This window comes from Tinamus guttatus, unplaced genomic scaffold, assembly GCF_059628265.1.
Source record: "Tinamus guttatus ecotype Peru unplaced genomic scaffold, ASM5962826v1 Tinamus_guttatus_pri_ptg000434l, whole genome shotgun sequence".
Lineage (NCBI taxonomy): Eukaryota > Metazoa > Chordata > Aves > Tinamiformes > Tinamidae > Tinamus > Tinamus guttatus.
The window spans coordinates 1,533,672-1,555,614 of record NW_028288968.1 but is presented as its reverse complement, the minus strand read 5'-3'; the positions used below and the strand labels follow the sequence as shown (position 1 = coordinate 1,555,614).

At 39.8% G+C, this 21,943-nt stretch overlaps 1 protein-coding gene across 1 annotated transcript in view; it reads left to right on the top strand.

The window, feature by feature from the left end:
• CHCHD3 (coiled-coil-helix-coiled-coil-helix domain containing 3) overlaps positions 1-21,943 on the top strand; it is a 135,273-nt gene that overhangs the window by 26,607 nt on the left and 86,723 nt on the right. The window contains exon 4 of the mRNA XM_088531810.1: positions 13,745-13,889. Coding sequence (XP_088387936.1) covers positions 13,745-13,889 — 145 coding nt within the window. The remainder of the gene's footprint in view (positions 1-13,744; positions 13,890-21,943) is intronic.

Sequence of the window (21,943 nt, the reverse complement as noted above, 5' to 3'; positions counted from 1 at the left end):
TACCCAGTACAGGTGGAGTACTTTTCCTATATAAAGTTGTGATCTGTGCTTATTAATGGGATTACAGCTACACACTGACTCTTCAGCTTGTGCTCTAATACCATTAAGACACTCGTAATGCTTGGATTATCCAGCTTTTGTTTGAAAAAATTGTCAACAGTTACACATAAAATAATGATTTAGACCCAGCCTTAGTCTATAATGATGTATACCCAGATTTTAAAGTTTATTTCAGTATGATTCTTCCTGTACAATAATCCCATATGTATAGTTGGTTCTTTGCTAAGAAGACGATGCTTTCTTGTGCCCTGGGCTCTTTGAGAATCAGCTGAAAAGCAGGAGGCTCCTTGAGAGCTTAACTTTTCCTACAAATGGTAACAAGTTCTTTTTTACAGAATTTTCTTTCCCCAAAACGTCTGTGGAGTTTATCAAAATGTGGGAAGTTGATATGGGAGTGAATAGCTGCTGTTCTGAGTCTTACTTGTTCTTTCACTTAGCCCAACCTTTGCTTCTGTCTTTTGTTGTTCTTTACTTTTAAGATGAGACATTCAAAGGGTTCAAAAAAAAAAAAAAAAAAAAAAACACTTTTCATTTAGGGAAGTTAATCAGTTTGTTTGATTGCAACAGAATTTGGAGTGAGTGTATTAGAAGACAGCATGACCAGATAATATTTTGGAGCTATGGTCTTGGGATATTACTTTGGGAAATTTACACTTTGTAATACTACCAGTATTATAGGAATATTACTATCATATTGGCATGAAGTGCAAAGCAGGTTATGGGAATATTAAGGCTATTTTTCCCTCAAGGTGGAAAAAAATGCATAATTCCTTTCTGTTACATTTGTTTAGAATGTAAAGATGCTTTCTAATATTACCAACTTTAATAATATTATTTCTTATTCCTCTAATATAACAGAGAAACTTTCATCCTCACTGGAAGCGGAGGGTTCAGTTAATGAAGTGTACAGCTTATTGAGAGATTCCTTTGGGGGTCTTTCCAGGGCTTTCTGGGTGTGTTTTTGTTGCTGCATCTGGTGTGTATGGTCCATTCAGACCTCCTGTAGAAGGTAAGGTTTTGCCTCCTCTGAAGTACATCCCCAAATGGATCCTATACAACTCTGCAACAAAAGGAACCTTAAAAATGAAGGAATAGGCATAAAGAGCTTGAGTTGGAAAGGTAATGGAAAGTAAGGAAATGATAATTCTTGTTACAGCCTTTTTTTTCCACAAAATTCTTTATTATTATGTAGGATAAAAATAGAGTAAGTTGTGAAGTGAGTTACTTGCCATAATGTGAGATTTTTACAAAATAAGTCAAAACTTGGACTTTTTAGCTGTTCACATTTCTTCCTGAGGTGTAGTTCTGCAAATGTCCATTCTTACATTGGCTTTTGTCACAGCTGTTGAACTTTAATCCTTTCGTTTGCTATAGCAGTAAGAGTCAGTCTGAAGTTATCACTGCTAGTATTTTCCAGGCAATATCTTTAAAGTAACTAGAAGCATTTGTCTTGCTAGCACAGAGGTGGCCTGCACCGTGCCGCATGGTGCCGGGGCTCCTGAGTGTCAGCGGCGAGAACCTACTAGTCAGCAGGATGGATCTGCTCCATTGAAATCAGCACAGCTCAGTGGACCAGCATGTGTGTCCTGGGACAGTAGAGCAGCAGTAAGTTAGCACTAGGCATCACTAAGTAACAAAATGCACATTTAAAATGCAGAAAAAATGGTGTTTAGCTGACACGGTTTATTGCTAAGCGATAGACTTTATCAATCATGAAATTTTCAGATTTTCCAGTTTTTGGGGCTGTGTCTCCATCTCTCTCTGGCTTGATCTAATCTACCTTTTGCTGCAAGAACGTGGTACCTGGAACTGCTTTATTGTTTCTGTTCCACTAACTGTGTTCTTGAAAATGAAGCAGTTAATTTATCTGAGTGCATGGTACAATAGAGATGGTGCTTAATAGCATTGTTGTGAAGGGCAAACACAGAAGAAATATTTTGAGGAAGCAAAAGTGAGCAATAACTGATACCACCAGCATAAGGATAGAATTTTAGCTCCTATCAACCTCATCAGAATACCAGGTTCCTCCCCTTAAATATTTCCCCAAAATACTTAAATAAGGCAGACAAGTGGAAGATGTGAACATGAAAGAAGACATGAAGATTAAGACTTTTGGTTATTTTGGAAATCGTTTAGCTTAAGTTAATTATTTTGGAATTTTCCTTCTCTTCCAACTTCACTTTTTAATGTGTTTCTCTGGTTCTCCTCCCTCCCTCCATCCCCCTTACGATTTGGCACATGGCAAATATTAGTTATAATTGGATTGAGATGTTTTTGCAAAATGTTAGTGCATGACAATTCCAACTATATTGCAGGAAGTTTATGTAAGTCTTCAATATACACATAATTCAAGCCTTCCATGTGCAAAGAACATGTCAAGTGCATGTTCCTGTGCACGTTGCTGGTGTGTGGCTGTTCCAGGAGACCGGAATGATGGTTTCCCATGTGCTCAGTTGTACTTTGCAATCACTGGAGATTTAATATATCAAAGCTTGTTTCTTAGAGAAGTGCTACTGTGAATAGGAAATTTAAGGCATGGAGAGGCTTAAAATCAGTAGTATTTTGGTCTCTGTGTCTCTAGTCTGCCTTAAAATTGCACAGACATGATAAAGGCAGACATGTGCTTTCATGGGGAGCAGCAAGGAGCGTTGTTGAAATGTTGTTCTTGCAGAAATATGCAGAAATTCTATCTTTTTAACAAACTTAAACTAAAAAACTGAAGAACCTCTTTAGACAGTTTCTACCCTGAAAGATGATTTTGTTTTAAATTCAGGCCATGGACACATGTGTGCTCTTCAGTCATTTCTGTTTTGGTCTTTACCAAAGGCAGCTGTTAAATTCCCTGCTCTTCAGGTAAGGAGGTGGAAGCAGCTTCCTGGTCATTTCAGCCATGATCAAGTAGGGTGGACTTAAAGATCTGGATCCCCTCCTTGGGAGGGGGATCGTCCAGCATAGAGACACAAAAATGATGAAGGGACTGGAGCATCTGTGGTGTGAGGAAAGAGTGAGCGAGTGGGGCCTGTCCAGCCTGGGGAGGAGAAGGCTGAGATGGATCTGAGCAAGATGGACAAACACCTGAGGGGAGAGTGTAGGGAGGATGGGGCCAAACTCTTGTGGGTGGTGGCCAGGGACAGGACAAGGGCTCATGGGTGCAAGTTGAAGCCCAGGCAGCTCCATGTCCACGTGAGGAAGAACTTCCTTGGTGTGAGGGTGCCAGAGCCCTGGCACAGGCTGCCCAGAGAGGCTGTGGAGGCTCCTTCTCTGGAGATGTCCAACCCGCCTGGATGCCACCCTGTGCCCCGTGCTCTGGGTGTCCCTGCTGGAGCAGGGGCTGCACTGGGTGATCCCTGGAGGTCCCTTCCACCCTCAGCCGTTCTGGGATTCTGTGGGATTGAATAGAGGTGACTTTTCATGATTGGGATGTGGGATGGGTATCTGGAGATGAAGTTTTATCCCCTCAGAGCAGGAGAGAACTGTTGCCTAGAGAATATTTTTGTATCTTCTAACCACCTGCAGATACAAGCCTGTGTTTTGCTTGAAAGCATTGCCTGGCTTTCTGGGACTTCTTGGGGAGAAGCCCTTGGGATCCCCATACCCCGTATACCTCCCGTATAGCCAGTCACCAAAAACACCAGCGAGTTGGTGATGCCTTTTGATAATTCCCAGTTTTTGCCAGCCTTTCCTGCTCCGCTCTCCCACAACTTCTTTGGTAAACTCTTTTGCTTTGAGAGCCATGTGGAAAATGCTGTTCTGGAATAACACACACGACAGATTTCCAAGGCTTCCCCGGTAACGAACTGCTGGGGTCTGCTCTGCCCGGCGGGCCGGGCTCCATACGGTGAGCTGCTTTACCTGTCATTAGCTGCATAACATACTGCAGCCTCTGTGTTTCTAAACATCCTCATCCATTTAGAGCAAGATCTTTCCAAACTGTAAATCAGCTTTTAAAAATATGTACACAGTGATGCGCGAAGGTGGCTCTCGGTGGTAGGTTATTAGATTGCAGCCATTAGTTTCTTGCTCTTTTTTTTTATCCCATGCTTAGAGCAGGGTCCCTGCGTGACTGCAGTGAGCTCCTGGGTTTAATTGATGCTCTGATGTGTCTGAGTGCCTTCCTGTGACCTGCTTTTGTCCTGTCTCAGCAGTACATTGCAGGTACGGCAAAGTCTTTAGAATACTTCTCGGAGGGGACAGCTCTTTGCAGGAGAGTACAGATAATTCACCAGTGAAACATAATGTGGAAGAAGAGTGAAGAACAGTATTGGAAAAGAACCCTTTGGGAAGCTGCACAGCAAAAAAATGTTATATTAAAATCAATATTTGGGCTTGACCCCTTTTGTGGCACTGTATATTTTAAAGCTTTCTATTGATTTCTCTTTTAATAACATGTTTATTTTAGTTACTGGCATCAGTCTGTAGAATGGAAAGAATGAAATGATTTATGTACAATATTCATTTTACTTTTACTAGATTATTTTAATTTACACAGACTATATTAATCTATCTTCAGTTCACATGGGTACTGCATTTAAAGTGGAGAAAACTTATTGGAAGTAGATCTCCTTTTGTTAAATGATTATATTTTCCCAGGTAATTAGCTATGTTAATTTGAAAGACCTGCTTTTTCTTGCCATATTCCTCTCATGGGCGAAAAAAGCTGTTTTTGTTAGTCAGAAAAATAGTTACAGTCTAGTATTTTATGGCAGGGACCCCTTGATGACACTTTGATTAAGTGTAAAAACAGGTAAGAATACATGGTCACTATTGCTTACTGTGGGGTGGAAAACTGAAAATACTTGCATGAAACAGTGAAAATGAATACAATTATTTCTTTTTTCCTGAAAGCTCAAGAATAGTTTAGTATCTTCTGGCACAAGGGACCTTTCTGTCCTTAAAAAGCAGCTAGAGGCATTAGCTGATCAGTGCTTGCATTGATGCATGTGAGGGCTGTCACCCCAGACTTGCGCCAGAAATGCATCTGCTCCCTTGCTTGGACACGGATTTCACAAATGGACTATTTCAGAAAGAGAATCAAAATATTTTAAAAAATATAATTGAGAGAAATACTTTTCAGAGGAAATTTAGAGGCAAAAAGTTAAAAAAAAAAATTAAAAATGGCAGCTTGGTAGCTGCACAAAAGACTGGAAAAGTGAACAAATTTTGGCATCTTTTCCCCCACGGGTTGCATTAATCCCACCCCAGTCTTCCTAGTCATACCTTCCTTTCAAGTAAACACTTTTTTTTCCTCTCTCAGCAGCAATTTCCCTCCTCCTATCTCACAGCCAGCAAAAAAAAAAAAAATCAAAAAAAAATCAGATACCGACTTCTTCCTCTCTGACAGCTGCAATATTACTGAAATCTGGGGAATTACAGGATAATACCTCCCTGCCACGGGAAAAGGAGGGAATAATCAAAGTCAGCTTGGGTCAAGACTATCCCTTTGCAGTCAAGGGAAGAAAGCAAGAGAAAACGTGAAGACACTTGAGGTTGTTTCACATATTTGAGTGCAGACGTAACTACAGAGCAGGTAGGATGGTCAGGTGAGATATGGCAACAGACCCCTCTTTGGACAGGCAGCTTCATCACGGAAGCTTAAGTGGCTTTTTTGGATGGAAACTCGCTGTATCTTTTTATAACCTTAATAGTTTAGGACTAGAGGAGCATAAAAATGTTTCAAGTTGTGCCGTTTATGAAGCTGAGTGGGTTTGGAAAAACCAGACTGTCGGAGAAGCCCGTTTCATTTTCTTACTGCTTTTTGGGAAGAAAAAGCAGCGTTTGGCAATGGTAGAGTTACTCTCCAGGATTTCTGTTACCGGTCTCACTCTCCATTAATACCATTAGGTCTGGTTCAAAGTGTATACAAAGATGAACCTCAGAGTCAGGAAGTAAAAATAGTAGAAAGCACTGCTATAATTCACTACTGCCTATATAAACCCCAATTTTCAAGGGATTATTTTTCACTTTGATTTTCAAACTTGGCGTCTGAACTGACAACTTGTGTACAGAGCTTCATCATGATAAGTTTATTTTTCAGGGAGATCGGGAAATGACTCGAAGCCAGGGAGTTTATTGGGGGAGAGCATCAACCAAAAATAATACTGCTTCATAGTTTTAGATTAAGGTAGGGAGGAGGGAAAGCAATCCCTCCAGGCGATTTAAAACAAATCTTTGCTTTCAAACTGCGGAGCTCTTTCATTTTGAAAAATAGGAGATGAGTAGACAGAGAGAAACACTTATATTTTTTTTCTAACTATCAATTCATTTTAATGGAGAATTAATGTTGTTGTCATAATTTCACGACTGCCTTTGTCGATCCCAAGAGGAATGATGTTAAATTGAGAAGTAATTTCAGCCTGAGTTATAAAAATATCAAGAAAAGTCTCAACTAAATATGTATACAAATTATGTAAAACAGCCTTATTTTTCTGTCTAAGCTTCTCTGCCTGCCTCTGGCATAAAGGTAGGAATCATTTAATCTGTCTTAACATAAGACTGATTTATATACACAGATTTTAAAAACAGCGGCCTGATGAAGTGCAATTACAGAAAACCCTCCAACAACCTTCCCTGCTTCCTTATTACTCCCCCAAAAAAGACCAAAAAAGACAGTGAATTTAACTTGCTACCATAAAGAATAAGCAGCACTCAGCTTGACAGCAGTTAGTGTCCATATTGCAACATGTACTAACAGTCTGTCCATGAGAGTTTTTGTTGATAAATTAAAGAACTGTAATTAATTATCTGAGTTTTGAAATGAGTATCTTTGATCTTCTGATCAAGGACTGGCTCGTAATATCATATGGCTGTTGGGGAAGATTGTCAATTGACAGCTGCCTTGCCGAGGCTGGAGAACAGCTGAAGATGGAAACAAATGGTATGTTCAAATAAATGCAATTACTCTGACCTAATGGTTATGTATGGCTTTAGAAGAGCATTTGAAGTAAAGGGTAACTGAGAGAACGGAAAAGTAAATTGGGCAAGGTGCAGTCTTGTTCGAGATAAATCATACTGAATAAATTCGGTATTTTCTTGGGTTGGAGAATGGACTTTGTGCACTAAAGAAGGGCAGCAACGCGTTTTTTCTAGATTTGAGCAAAACACTTGATACAGTGACCCACTGGGTACTACCACTTGCCATGGAAATGCTGGTGGCTGCTGTAAGGTCACACTTTGCCAAGGGAACAAAGCAAAAGGGAGGAAAAACATGTTACTTGTGACATGGCAGCAGTTGGAATGCTAAAAAGTTGAGGACAAATGAGAATTTTTCAAAATCTGTCATTGTCCACCATGTCTTCTATGGTGCAGAAAAATTTCTGATAAAATTGGCATGATCTGAAATACTGCATCTGGGAAACTAAATCTTAGGAAGGATTTCTGAAGCAAGCTGTTAGTAATTAATGTTAAGAATAGCCCCTTTCACATGTAGTGTGCAAAATCTTTGGAGAAGAGAACATGTAGATTCCTCTCCTTTCTCATGCAAATAATTTTAAGACTTCAGTTTATTGGTTTTTATGTACGTTTTTGATATATTACTCTTCAAATAATAGGATTTTATATTTCCTTTTTCATATACATTTTGCAGAGGCAGACGATTCAGTTTTTAAGGAGGGATTAGTTAAACTATACAGTTTAACTGTCAGGTGAATGATCAATTAGAAAATCATAAGAGAAACATCAATTTTCCACTTCCCAGGCCCCAGCTGAAGTTTAGGTGAGAGGTTTTCCTGGAACCTCTGCACTCAGCTCCCTGTCAGGGACAGTGGCTTCCAACCATGTCTTGCTGTGGTTCCCCAGTCGGTGCTCATGAAATATTGAAACTCGGTATTCAGAAACGTTATGCACTCATTAATATTGCAGCAGGGCCTAGACTGCATTGCTCAAAACATTTTTGAGTGTTTTGCAAGTCTGTCAGAACGCATTAAGACACTTGGTGGTGCCAACTGAGCCCCCCCAGTTTTTTTTTGAACAGTTTGCACTATAAATATGTTTTATTCTAATGTTAAGTTGGTGTAAGCATTCCGAGTTGAGAAGGCATCATAGAAAACTAAGTGCTAAGAGGCTGTGAAAGGTGAAGCAAGTTGGAAAATGTACATTACTTTTCAACAGAGGCGTTTTTCACTTTGAGGGGAAAAAAAAAGCCATAAACTACTACTTTCTTAAATAGTGGAATCTTCTCGGTTTATGTCTTCTTCACCTGGAGTTTTTACTTTAGGATCACCTCCAACTTCTAATACACTTTCCAGATTTTTTTCCATCTGTTATGGAGAGGATGGTTTTCCTGATAGTGATCTTTGAAACAGGAAATGTTTTGGTTTGGGCTGGTTGGATGTGACAGGATTCCTGTTTAGTGCGTCCATGACTTCATCTTGGGTCACCACAGGTACCTCAGCCTGTGCACCTTGGGGACCGTAGCAAAGATATAATGAGCAGCAAATAAGTATTTCTCTGAAAAGTAACAAAATATGCTTAATCTTTGCTAGAATGATAAATTTTCAGTGCCTAGAAATAAGGGCTAAAAATGCTATATCGCTGTATCTCTTTTTAATATTGCAGAATTAAGCAGGTTTGGGTTTGCTGTGAGCTATAAATTAATTTAGAATAAAGCATGTAGTAGCTAAAGCACAACATGCAAAAGTGTAGATTGTTCTTAACATTTTGCTGTGTGTTGCTAAATAAAGGTTTCAGATCTGAATTGAAAGTTAAAAGCTAATCACCTTCATAGTGTGACTAATATGGTTCATGCAATGCAGGATACCTGCACTGCATCATAAACTTACATGCAATAAGTAACAATTGTTCTCTCCAACTCATTAAAAATACAGTTCTGAAAAAGATGGAAGTCTTTTTTTCCTTCAGAATGTTTTTTTTTTAAAAAAAATTTATTTATTTTGGAGAGGCAACTGGATTTCTTTAAATATGGAAAACTGACCATATGTCTGACATGGGTCAGATTAACTTCTGAAAACAGATTTTTTTGTTGTTTATTTCTTTGTATTTTCTCAGTTTTAACAGAGATGGTTGCAGGACTATCATTAAAATAATAATAGTAATTTTTAAAAAAGCTGCTAATTTTAACAAGTACAACTTGTTTGCTTCTGACAGAAGTATTTCTACATCTCGTAGCTTTGATATATTATCTAGGACAACCCTATCTAGTAGATGACTGAGCTTTTCCCTTGGAAAACAGGCTCCTGTTAACACGTTCCTAACGAAAGGATCCCTGCGTCTTAACACAGAGAAAAACATGGAGTTTTCCAAGCATTTTTCTATTTCAGAACTAATATGCACAGATTTGGTGCATGCTGAAGACAGGTTTCTGGGGCACGGATGGGAACTGCCTTGAATTTGTTGTTTGGAAATCTCCTAGTTAAAAGAAATGTATTAACTGGAGTAACTAGCAGTCATTGACATTGCCAGAGTGTTTCCTGCTTCCACGCTGGAACGTGTTGATGTTCCAGTGAATGGTACTTAAATGGTTCAAAGGAAAAATTCAGGAAGGGAAACACATCTTTTTCACTCTTGTGTTCACATTAACAACACATTTACAATTTCTTTTTTTGTTGCTGCTCGGCTTTTAAAATATTTACTGATTTTATTTAATTCCTTTGGTAGATAGATCTGTAGCTAAATGGAAATGTGTATTTATTTTGATATTACTACTAAAATATAGTATTAAAATAAGAAATTAATAAATAAATACTATGCAAAACACTATATTGTGTGAGTCGTGGGATGCCATAGTTAGAGCTGTGGACTGTGCTTTCCATTTAATAAACCAGAAACATATATCAAGTAAGTGAAGTATGGGTCAAAGAAGTTAAAATACAGAATTTCAAAGGGCCAGAAGCTTGAGGGGTGATTAAAGGCTAAGGGACTTAGGGTATCTATTAGCTGAACTGCAAAAAGTGCAAGAGAGGACAAGAATAAACTTTCTTCAAAGCATCAACTGAAGGTCTTTGGAGCCCTTAAAAACAGTGCTGTAGAAGGGCAGTAGTTGCTTTTGTGAATGTGTTTGTGTGCTATAAAACAGTATAGAACATAAAATACTGTGACATGTTTGTTCTGAGCTCAGTGTGTGGAGATTTGTGTTAGCAGGTTAGGTGTGCACTGTGGAAAGGTAATCCTCCTGCATGCTTTACGGCCCCGAGCCGGAGAGTGCAACTGGGCAGCTGAATGGTTTCTGAAATAATGATTCCTAAGTATTCCGTGTATTTTTAGTTCAGGCTGTCAACTTTATAGAAAAATGTATAGCCCTGTCTGCTGTTTCTGCTCCTCTTATAAGGCACAATGCTTATTTCAGTGTAATGTGTAATATCTCTTGTCTATTACCTAGGGTTTTGTGGTTAAAAGGGGGGACCATTATACTGAACCTTTAATTTTTCTGTAATTCAAGTTGCCATTGTAAACGGCTTATTTATATGGGAATTCTTATGGAACTTATATCTTTTTTTCCATGGAGTTATATGGAGTGGACTAAGCTGACCAGTTGTGCTGTATAACTCTGTACCTGATAATAAATTGCAGATCTGGATTTTTCTTTTGGTTGGGTGATTATATAATTTATTATTGAAGATCTAGCTGCTGTTTGCCTTCCTTCGTCTGCAGTATGTGCCGAATCCCAGTAAAGTGAATTTGTGATGTTGAGGAAGAAAACTACTGTAAGTTGATGCAAGCCAATGTTTGAGATACTGAAGCGTAGCTGCCTGCTGTTTATTTCGTTAAGCTCTTACAAGCCACCCAATTATGGAACTCAAATAAGTGAAAATTACTTCAGAATCCTAGCAGTTTTGATAAAACTCTGGTGAATTTTAATCAGTTGACGTGGGCATTTAGGCTATTCTTATGAGTAAAGCTTGCCTTAAATGTAGATGTCTAGCGTGTGCTTCAGGAAGTTTAGTGCTGCTGTACATTTTATTATGTAGATATGGTGAGAGATACATTTCTCATCACATGAATTTGCATCAGAGTGGATAGTAAAAATAACTTTTTTTTTTTTAAGGCACATGTAAAAAGCCAAGCAGTTATGGATGTTTTTGAAGAACATGAACTGGAGATTGACATATAGACCTCTGTGTCTGTGTGTGTATGTATATATATATGGATATGGTCTGGAGATATATATATATATATATATATATATATATATATATATATATATATATATATATATATATATAAAAGGTAGGGTCAGCATGCCAGTTTTTGATGTCCTTTCCTCATCTTTTCATCTCCTGCTGTGGCAGGAGCACTAAATGTAGCTCTCCAAGGGCAAGATTATGGTTCCAGCTCCCTCGCCTGTCATGGGCTTTAGCAACATGAGCTTCTTGGAGCAGATGTGCTCACAGAGAGAAACGTGGTGGTTTTAGGCAATATTTCTGCTTGCTGTGACGTTCCCCTATTTCTTTTAGGGAGAGCTGTAGAGAGAATGGGGCTGGCAACCTGCTGCTTGGATCACACTGATAAAGGGTATTATTAAAGTATAAAAGGATATTATTAAAGGATAAAAGGAACGGGATAAAAGGTAGTATTTTTCCTATCGAGGAACATTACGTTTGAAAATGCGTTGATAATATGTTGTGGAAGGTGTTTTGTTTTTTGACGTGTGTTTGTACAACGAAGCTCTAGAGGGGCAGCCGCAGCCAGCGCGCAGGCAGCAGGAGGACGGGGCCTCCTGTGGCGGCAGAGCCTGGAAACTGGTGACTTCTGTTCAGGTGGGTTAGAGACGGGACCCTGGGCCTAGGACAGGAGTGAGTTTTACTGGGAGAGCTGCCTGAACCAGCAGTTTTCACTCTGAGTAACCTGGTGGGATTTTGGAAGTTGGGCCTGCTTTGAGCACGAGGTTGAACCAAGCCATTTCCAGGGGTCTCTTCCACCAGAACTTTCTCTGATTCTGTGGATGTTCCATGTTCACCTTAAAGTTTTATTTTGAATGTGATGCTCTAAGGACCTATGTTCAAACCTGGAGCAGCTATGACAGTCTCAAGAGTCTCTCTGATCTGTCAGGGTTTCCGAGGAAAGGTTTCTTAAACCCGTCAAATGGTGTATCCCGATGTTAGAGCCCATTATTTTTAAGTGTTAAGAGGAGCTGATCTCTCTTTGGGAGAGGGGTTGAGAGGAGACCACATTGAGGTGCATAATTCTAGGGACAAGAGGGAGAGCAGACTCGAAACGTTAACTGAGCTAATGTCAAACATGGGAATAGTTTGAGAATTAGAGGTAAGTACTGGAGCCTTTTTAATTTTGGAGAGTTTATTATGTGGAAAAACTGGCAGCCTTTTCAGGCAGTACCCAATTTCGTGTGATTTAATTACTATGTGCATAAAGCAGAGGCAGACTTTTAGGGGAAAAATACCCTTGAGAATAAGCCAAAAAGGGTGGTGAAGGAGCCTGCTCCAGCCTCGGGAAGTGCTGGATGCTGCTTCTGCTGCGTCTCGCATGGAAGAGCTGCGGAGACTCCTATTTTGACACTTTCTGGGCAAAACAATTTTCCTCCAATTGCAGAGATAACCAGTGTGTTTTGACTGCACCATTGATTGCGTGAAGGCTTTGATATATCGATGCTGCTGGAATAATTTGGGGGACCTTGGGAAATCACTTAATGGAATTTGGTCCATGTCTGCATAATCTTTTTTTTTTTTTCCTGGAGTAATTGAAGATGCTGCTTAATAAACTTTTTATAAAGACTCCCAGTTGGTTGCTGCATTTCAAGGGGTTGTGTCTGAGCGCAAAGTAATACATGTTGTAATTGTCTCTTCCATCCCCTCCCCACTTAAATATTTTCCCTGGAGGAGAATCTAATGTACTGTAATGCAAGTACCTTTTACAAAGTGACCCTCCTCATTATGATTTGTTCCTTGAAGCTCCCTTGACAGCATACAAATGCACTGAGAATACTTAGGCTTCCCCTCCTTCGCTTTTTGAAATATCTATTTGAAAACCTGTGTTTGATATTTCCATTATGATTCTGAGCTCTCCAGTATTGACTTTGTGCTCAGTGTCACAACACACGTGCAGTAGATGCATTTTATTAGCTAAACAACCTAACATGTTTGTGTATATTTTCAAGAAAATTAGTGTTTTATATAAGAACACCCTATCTATTCTAAGAGTTTCTAGGAAATGTATGGTTTAAGGTGCTGTATCTGTGTTGTGAATTTCCTGGGGCTGGAGCTGTGTGTGTTAAACTCTGCGCAAGAGGTTCAATATCTCTGTGTGATGATCTCAAATCGCTGGAAAGGTTTCTTATGGGTGTTTGGTTGTTTTTACTTGGTGACTAGGTGTGTTATTTGGGTTTATGGTATATCCAAACGTAAGGAAGTGTTATCCCATTGCAGAAGGGAGCAAATTTGGAGCTTGAATTAGATGTCTAGTTATTGCCTGGGTAGGGGGCAGAAAATCTTTTCGAGAAGAGCTCCTCAAAACAAAACCAGCCTTTCCAAGCAGATTGGCCTCCCTGCATATTTTTGCTCTTTAAAGATATTTTGCGTGTAATGTTGTTAATCCTTGTTGAACTCGCATCCTGACTTTTGATGCTTTAATTGAAAACTGAAAACAAACCTCAGGCATTCTGTAGCAAATGGTCTGAATGGCTTAGAGTGACCATCTTCAAATGGATCATGCTTGTGTCCTTCCAGACTGCATTTGGCACAGACTTTCCACCTCAGCTTCCCTCCGTCTCCCCTAGGTTGAAGCAGGAGCAGACGTACGTGCGCGACGAGTTGGGCAAACTCCTGGAGCGCGAGCGGGCGGCCTCCAACGAGCACCTGGCTCGGGCCGTTCTCCGGGAGCGAGCGGCCACCGAAGAGGAGCGCCAGAAGGCCCAGCGCTTTGTAAGTCCACAAACTTCTATACAAACCTCAGATTTTTCCTTGTTTTAAACATTTTTAAGAATCGCCCCCAACTGTTGGTAGAAGAGGAAAGCAAATCTCTTCCTTCAATACATATTTTTTTCCTATTGCTCACTATCATCTGCTCTTTTTTTTTTTTTTTCTGTGAAATACCCTTGTGTTAACAGCTCGTTCCCAAAAAAAGCCTAATTTTTAAGAAGGTTGCAAATATGTTCAGTGGGTGGGAAGTATTATTTGTATATATCTTCAGAGGGAGGAAGAATAATGCGATAATTAAGTCTATTTACTAAATTTTGTTTAACCATATTAAGAAGTTACTAACTACAAGACACTCTTCTTGCAATTAATTATCTACTACTTAGTTAAAAAACCTTGCTGGGCAACAAATCTACAGTAAAAACTTAAAAAGCAGAATTTTGGGAGTCTTGTATATGCTAGAAAACAGAATAAAAGTCTGACTTCTGATGATTGTCTCAAACTTTGGCACCAGCTTAGTGAAAAATTCTGTATCAACAAATCGTATTTCATTAGAGCTGATGTATAAAACCTTCCTGACAAGGAAGTTGTAAAATATAGCTGGCTGTTTTCCCCTGAAAACTGGCACTATATATTTCAGTCATTTTCAAATGTCGGGCAGATTTATAGCTTCCTATGGCAGTCGCTTGAGGCTGTCTGTATGGAGTCTTCTATCTAACAATAATAATTGTTCTCTGAGGTATGAACGTGCCTTTTTTTTTTGTTTTGCTTTTTTTTGGCAAAGGGCTTGAGTGTAAACGGTAAACAAATGGGTGTTTTCAAGGGGGGAAAAATAGTTTAAAATCATTTATGTGAGCATTGCTTTTAAAATAAATGGGATTGCTTATGCCAGTGTCTGTATAAACATTTGTAAAAGTAAAATCAAAGCCTTTGAAGAATTATAAGGTAGTAAATAGCAAGCAAGCCATTTAAGTATGCAATAGCTTTATCTATGCTGTATAGGTTGTTTGTTTGTTGGTTTTTAATAACTATTTCTTGTGATGTTTTTCCAAATCACTGAGGATTATTTAAAAAGTTTACCCATGTGCCTGAGCATTAGTATCTGTCTTTTGGAGTCATTTCCCGTTTTTTTTGTTTTTTTGTTTTTGTAGATCTGTGTGGTAATGCCATTATTAAAGAATAATTTATTTTAGTGTGGTTCAATTGATTCATATTTTGTTATTTTAAACGAAAATGGTGTGGAGTTTTGATCTAGACACAGTCTTAGTCTTATGACGTAAACTTCCGATTTAATAAAAGGGTATAAAAGGTATAAAAGGGTTTTGTGGTGTCTCCACCCTAACAAAGAGATGAAGATTTATTTTGGGGAATGTTATTTGCATGACTCTGCCAGGGCGTTGCATTTTTCACTTTACTGCTTTTGAGGGATATTTGAGATATCTCAATGATATCTCAATGCCACTGAGATATTTCTTACTATATATGCGAAATGGGCTTAGCCGTTATGTCAATTTGGTTGTTAGTTTCCTCTTATTTTAGCATATTTCAGTGGAACAGCTCAAGTGAAGCAATCGGGAGCTGCTGTTCACTCGCTCCTCAGCTTGGAGAGCGTCGTCTCGATCGGGCGCCGTTGAGTTGGAAGAGGAGCGAGCGCGCGAATGGTGCAAGTGAAACGGAGTGAGCGCCATTGAGCCTTCGAGGGCGTCCTGGCATGTGGGAGTGGATCGAGTGAGATATTCTCCAGGGGTGTAGCCCTGTTGCCTGTCCCCTCAGAAGGCTCACTATTAAAAACATATCTTTGGGGCAGCACAAGCTCCTTAGCTAGGGCACACATCCTGCGCTTCGGAGGAGGAGGCATCCGCACCCGACCAGTGGCTTACGTGACTTGGCGTCGTCACCTCACTTTGGTGCTTTCTGAGCCTATAAAACTTGACAACATCTCATGTGTTAGGTAATTGCTTCAGGAGGTTGGTATTTTACATACTCTAGATTTATCTGGCCTATGAGCTTCTTTGTGGAGGAGCATTTTTTAATATTGTTTCTGAAACATCACTAGTGTTATCTGCAGAGGTAACTTCTTTGCTGCTCCTTCACTTTTTAAACAGTGCACAGTAAATGTTAATATTATGGTGAGGAAGGAAGAAAAACTTTTTTTTATAAGACTACTAGTTCATTTTTAAAATAAGCAGACATGAAGCTGTTAAATTTAAGTAAATGTTTCTCATTCTTAAAACATTTTAACACCAGCTGCTTGTTGTAGTTTCAGAGAGAAGAAGCTTCCGAGTGTTAACATATCAAAAGTGAGCTTTAACTCTTTAAAAAACAATTTCACCTTGATAAAATGAGGCTGAAACAGGCAGCCAAAAGAGTAACAGCTTTGCGGATGGCAAGAAGAGCTACAGAAAGACATCATTTATCACTTTATCAATTTAAGGAAACATTACTAGAAAAAATAAGAAACCTAAAAGAAGTCAACAGAGCTTGAACAGCAAGGGAAGGCAAAGGAGGCATTCCTTGAAGAAAAAAAAAATTGATTTTCAAGCAGTCAGACTTGGGAAGATCATGTCACCTGGTAGACTAAGTGTAAGAAAAGGAAAAACTCAGAAACACAGTTTGACAAAAAAAAGGGGTGGAAGTGCAATTAAGAAAAGATATAAAGACTAACATACAGATGTGCATACACGGGCACCTCTGCATGCAAACCCTGGGACAGGAATCCTACCAAAGTCTGTTTGGACCTGTGCTTGATTAGGGAGGAACAGCAGTGGACAGAAGACCTAAAAAGCCACTGCAGGAAAGGACACTGTAAATGAATTGTCCTAGTATATCTATTCAAGGTGGAAGAACTCATGGAAGTTCTCTGGTGGAACTTTTCTTGGCAGAGGTCTCTTCAGACAGATATTGGTAGAAGAACATTAGGAAAGAAATTGATGGTATTGCTAATAACAACATTAAATTCACACCAAGTCTGAAAGAAACTCAAAGATGATGGATGAGCTTCTGATAGCTGAACTACTTACTGCTGTGTAAGCTCTTAGCAAAACTCCCTCACTGCAAGTGGACTGGAACGTGGCTAATGTAATGTCAACTTTTCTTAAAATGAGTTTAGGGGAGATGCAGAGCTCTGCAAAACAGTAATTCTGGAGTCCGGACCAAGGTAGAAATTAGGTCTGAGAGTAAGATTTCTAGAGTCTCATCAGAACTGTAGGAATCGGCTGTCACCGCAAGCATGAGGATTTGTTATAAATTGTTGATTTTCCAAATATATATATATATATTCAGCAGAAATAAACCTAGCTGCTTTCGGTTCCTTCAGTCAAGTCTTCAGAAGTCACTGGCTTGCAGTAGCTACTGAGTCGTGGCCTCACTTTGCTTCCTGCAGCGTGTGGCTGTGGCCCTGGAGATGCGATGCTGGGGACACCCAGGGCACCTGAGAGCTTTGGGGTCTTGTCTCTTCTTCGGTGTCTCAGCCCGGTCTCTGGCTGGGGGATCCTGCTCTCCCACTGCAGTGATGCAGCAATTTGATGCTGAAATGACCTCACTTGGCTTGCTATCCCTGTGAAAATTTATATATATTTTTTCCCCATCTGGCTAGTTCTGTGAAACAGCTATTTTAAGGGTCACACAGACATCCGTGTTAGGTGTAAGGGACAAGTAAGGGATAAAGAGGGAGTGGGACTATCCTTTTGGCAGCAGTGAGGGAAAAGACAGATGTGACTTGTATTGAATAAAGCTTTCTCATACTTAAAAGGTGCAGCTCAGGCAGCTTTGCTGGTAAGGAATTTTTTCAACTCTTTTCCATCTGTTTCTGTCACTGTAGTATTTTATTTACTCTGCCCATTCTTGAAGAAGGGCTTCATAAGGAGTTAAGTCTTTTATTTCAGGCCATATTTCAGTGGCATTGGTGTGATCTTTGGTGAAGACTGATGCAGTTGAGGTCTCTGTATGCTGAACACTTGTACTATGTCTTCTTCATGCAGACATCAGACCTGTTCTCCTTTGCTGTATCTTGTGGGTGATCTTGCTGCACATCTGAAAACCGTAGGTAGTTCAGTTGAATATAGTCCTGTTGAGTGGCTTTAGATGGGGTAACTTTACCATAAACAGCTTATTGACGTTCCATCAGTTGAGCCATTATGAGAGTTGGGGTGAGACATAGAGAATGTAGAGTAAAAAATCGATGTCTTATCCACAAAGCAGAAGGTCTGTTGTATTTTCATCTCCTCATAATGACCTGGAGTTTACTGTTAACGTATTTGCTTCACTGTCTGGACTGAAATGAGCTGTCATTAAGGCCCTGTATGTTAGAAAATGGTTTTATTGAGCTGCCAATGACATTAAAGTCTCATTTCCCTTTGAAGAGGCAGAGAAATATTGTTCTGTTCATTTGCTCTAACCATAACATTAAAATTTGATTATTGCCATCATTAGAAATCTGTATCCATGCTAATACAATTATATATATTTTCGTATGCATTGTCCAGACTTCCATTGAAGTACCTGTTAGAGAATGAAATCTGTTGTTGCCGCATTTTTTCTGTTGTTTTAAATTATTTTCTACACAAGAATGTCTATTAATAAATACTGTGTTCAAAAAAAATCAATTGGGAAGAAGTATCCTTATATTAAAAAGCAGTTTTTGCACCTTAGGTGAATGTGGTAATCCAATAATTGGGTATTTTTGCTAGCAGAATCACATTTGAGATGGATAATTCTTCTTTTACTTTTCTAAGCAGTGAAATCAATAGACAAAATACATTCCTTGATATATTAGAGCTGAAGTGCGTTGAGTTGCATTAGGAATAAATTTGGCCTAATGTCATAAGTGAAAACATATAGTTGAAATTGTGTTTCCCTCTTCTGTGTCTCAACTGTTTAGGTGTTTTTCCTATCGTCCATGCATGGCTGGTCCAAGTCCCGTGTACGAGCAATGACCTATGCTTTAGTATTTCATTTATTCTTCCTGTCCTCAATTCATTATCTTTGTCAAGAGGAGGTCCCCTATTTTCCATAAGCAGATTATATCCTGACCCTTCTTGCTCTTTCCAAACAGTCCTGTGCTAACCATATTTTAAGGATGACTTCACTAGAAGATACCAGAGGGAAGAAATTACTAAATGAGTTAAGGCATTAGTTCTCAAGAGAGAAGTCTGTTTACAAATCTGCAGTATTTATTACATACCTCATTTAGCTCATTCATCATTTTAATAGAAAAACGAATCTTTTTAGATGATTCTGTAATAATTTGAGGTAAACTACATTGCCTAAGGCAAAATATGATTGCTTACTGTAGAGAAGGCCAAGCTGTTTTTGAAAAAAGCAGTATGATTGGTGACTATTTGTGATTTTTATGATAGTGAAAATATTAAGGGCTTTCTGTAGCCGTGCTTGTATTTGAAAATGAGGCTTAAAGTTTGGAAACAACATGGTACAAAATGAAATTTAGTGGCAGTTCTATCTCCTGTTCAGTTTTATAATAAATATCTGTACTTCTCAAAAGTAGAGATTTTTTGGATATTTTATCATAAGATTCTTTTCGGTGTATAGGCCTATTCCTTTCCTGGCATGTACTATGCCTTTTAAAATGGAGAAATAATCTTTTTGTATAAGGACTCTTGATTTTTTTTTTCTTCTCTCTTTTTTTTATTTTGGTGAAGGAACTAGCATGCAACTGGCCTGGGACATCAGATATGTCCCTTGGCATACACAGCCATGTGGCTTTCCCGTTGTTGGTGACGGGTATCAAGCTGTGGTACCGTTCTCCCCATCTTTGAAGAGCAACTTCCTTGTTCCTGAGCATCCTGTACCCATTTCCCAGAATCCCAGAACGGCTGAGGGTGGCAGGGACCTCCAGGGATCACCCAGTGCAGCCCCTGCTCCAGCAGGGACACCCAGAGCACGGGGCACAGGGTGGCATCCAGGCGGGTTGGACATCTCCAGAGAAGGAGCCTCCACAGCCTCTCTGGGCAGCCTGTGCCAGGGCTCTGGCACCCTCACACCAAGGAAGTTCTTCCTCACATGGACATGGAGCTGCCTGGGCTTCAACTTGCACCCATGAGCCCTTGTCCTGTCCCTGGCCACCACCCACAAGAGTTTGGCCCCATCCTCCCTACACTCTCCCCTCAGGTGTTTGTCCATGTTGCTCAGATCCCTCTCAGCCTTCTCCTCTCCAGGCTGGACAGGCCCCGCTCGCTCACTCTTTCCTCACACCACAGATGCTCCAGTCCCTTCAGCATCTTGGTGGCTCTGCGCTGGCCCCTCTCTGGCAGCTCCACGTCCCTCTGGTCCTGGGGAGCCCAGAGCTGCCCCCGATGCTCCAGGTGCCTCCCCAGGGCTGAGCAGAGGGGCAGGATCCCTCCCTGGCCCTGCTGGCCCCACTCCTCCTGCTGCAGCCAGGAGCCCTTTGGCCTTCTTGGCCACGAGGACCCATTGCTGCCTCCTGGGTAACTTGGTGTCACCCAGGACTCCCAAATCCTTCTCCACGGAGCTGTTTTCCAGCAGGGCAACCCCTAATCTGTACTGATGTCTGGGATTATTTCTGTACAATATTATGTACAATATTTGTTATTTCTGTACAGTAATAATATTTTCCGTTCTAAATTGTCACCACCACCTGAATGTACAGAACCAGTCAGCCTAGAATCTGGAAAGAAGGAAGTATCGTATCTGTATCGATAGAAGTATCTGTATCGAAGGATGTAATCAACTTTCTTGGCGCTTGAGGGCTTTCTGCTTTTCCAGTGCTTTTAGTTTGCTGGTCCCTTCAAAAGACGCAGTGTTCCTATCAGACTGATGTGGTGAGCTTGAATCCTTAAGAATCCCATGTGCAGGGAGAGCTTTTCAAAGAAGGCTGCCCAGAAGAAGGAACTGAATTACTCTGAAGTCACATCTTAGCATTCTCTTGAAAAGAGGGGTACTTAGGGGTGGTGGAAATGAATTCAAAATTACATTTTCCTCCTCTTAAATCATAAACATCTTGCTTGTAGCCAGCATGTGGTTTAACAGCTGTTTTATCCTCGCTAACCTCCTTTGGAAGATCTGCAGCACCGTCGGACTTGTGGTGCTCCGGAGTATCTGATGTTTCCTGTTGCATTTGGATATTGTGGCTGCTGCCTTAGAGGCTTTCCCCAGCACTTGATAAGCTCTTTCCTTATGCAGCCTTAATCTATGCAAAATAGAGCATTTAAAGCATGTGCTTCGCTTTCTTGATTGTGTAATTCTGACTTTAAATTCTTGTACTATTCCTTCTCCTTTGCAATGTTCAAGATAACCATCACCTTAATTTTTAGGTGTTTCTAAGTGTGTTTATTATTATTTTAATGCCTATTTTAATCTCCTGTTCTTGTGCCCCGGTAGATCCAGTGTAATTTCCCTCTTGCCTATGTGTTTTTGAGTCTTTATTTCTGCCTTCCTGTCTGTCCTTCCTGCTAATACTTAATGTTATTACCATCTTTGAGTCATTTCTGAAATGCAGCTTCTACAGAGACATCTACAAGAGGAAAAAAAATAGGAAAAAAGTCATTTGCATTTTGAAAACAGTAATTGCACTGCGTGCACTCATCTTCATTCGAATAAACATAATGTTATGGATACAGCTTATTTCTCTCGTGGCTTCCGCTCTCTTGCGCGCTCACTCTCTATTGCTGTCATTTGTATTGCAGTGGTGAAGGTACTCGGGATAGGAGGGATTTTTTGCTATCCTGCTATAGTAAATGCATCATCTGAAACCCTTTTTGTACCAAAAGGAAAAGAAGACATTGCTATGCAAAAAGATACCATTAATATTTGTCTTAGTAATGCAGGAATTGGAAGATCCTACCAAATATTCGTGAAGGATGAGAGCTTTTCTTACCTGGATGCATGTGTGTGCCTTGAAGAAATGTTTAAAACCCGCTTGCATGTGTAAAATTACATTATTAATGGTAGTGAACAGTGGTGTGTGATGATGTTTTTTCCTTTTTTTTTTCTTTCCCTCTGATGTAGTTAAACAGTAAAAGTAATTTAAAATAGCCTGTGGGTGAGAGCACCCTTCTTGCTGTAGGTAGTACTCCCAGTACCAT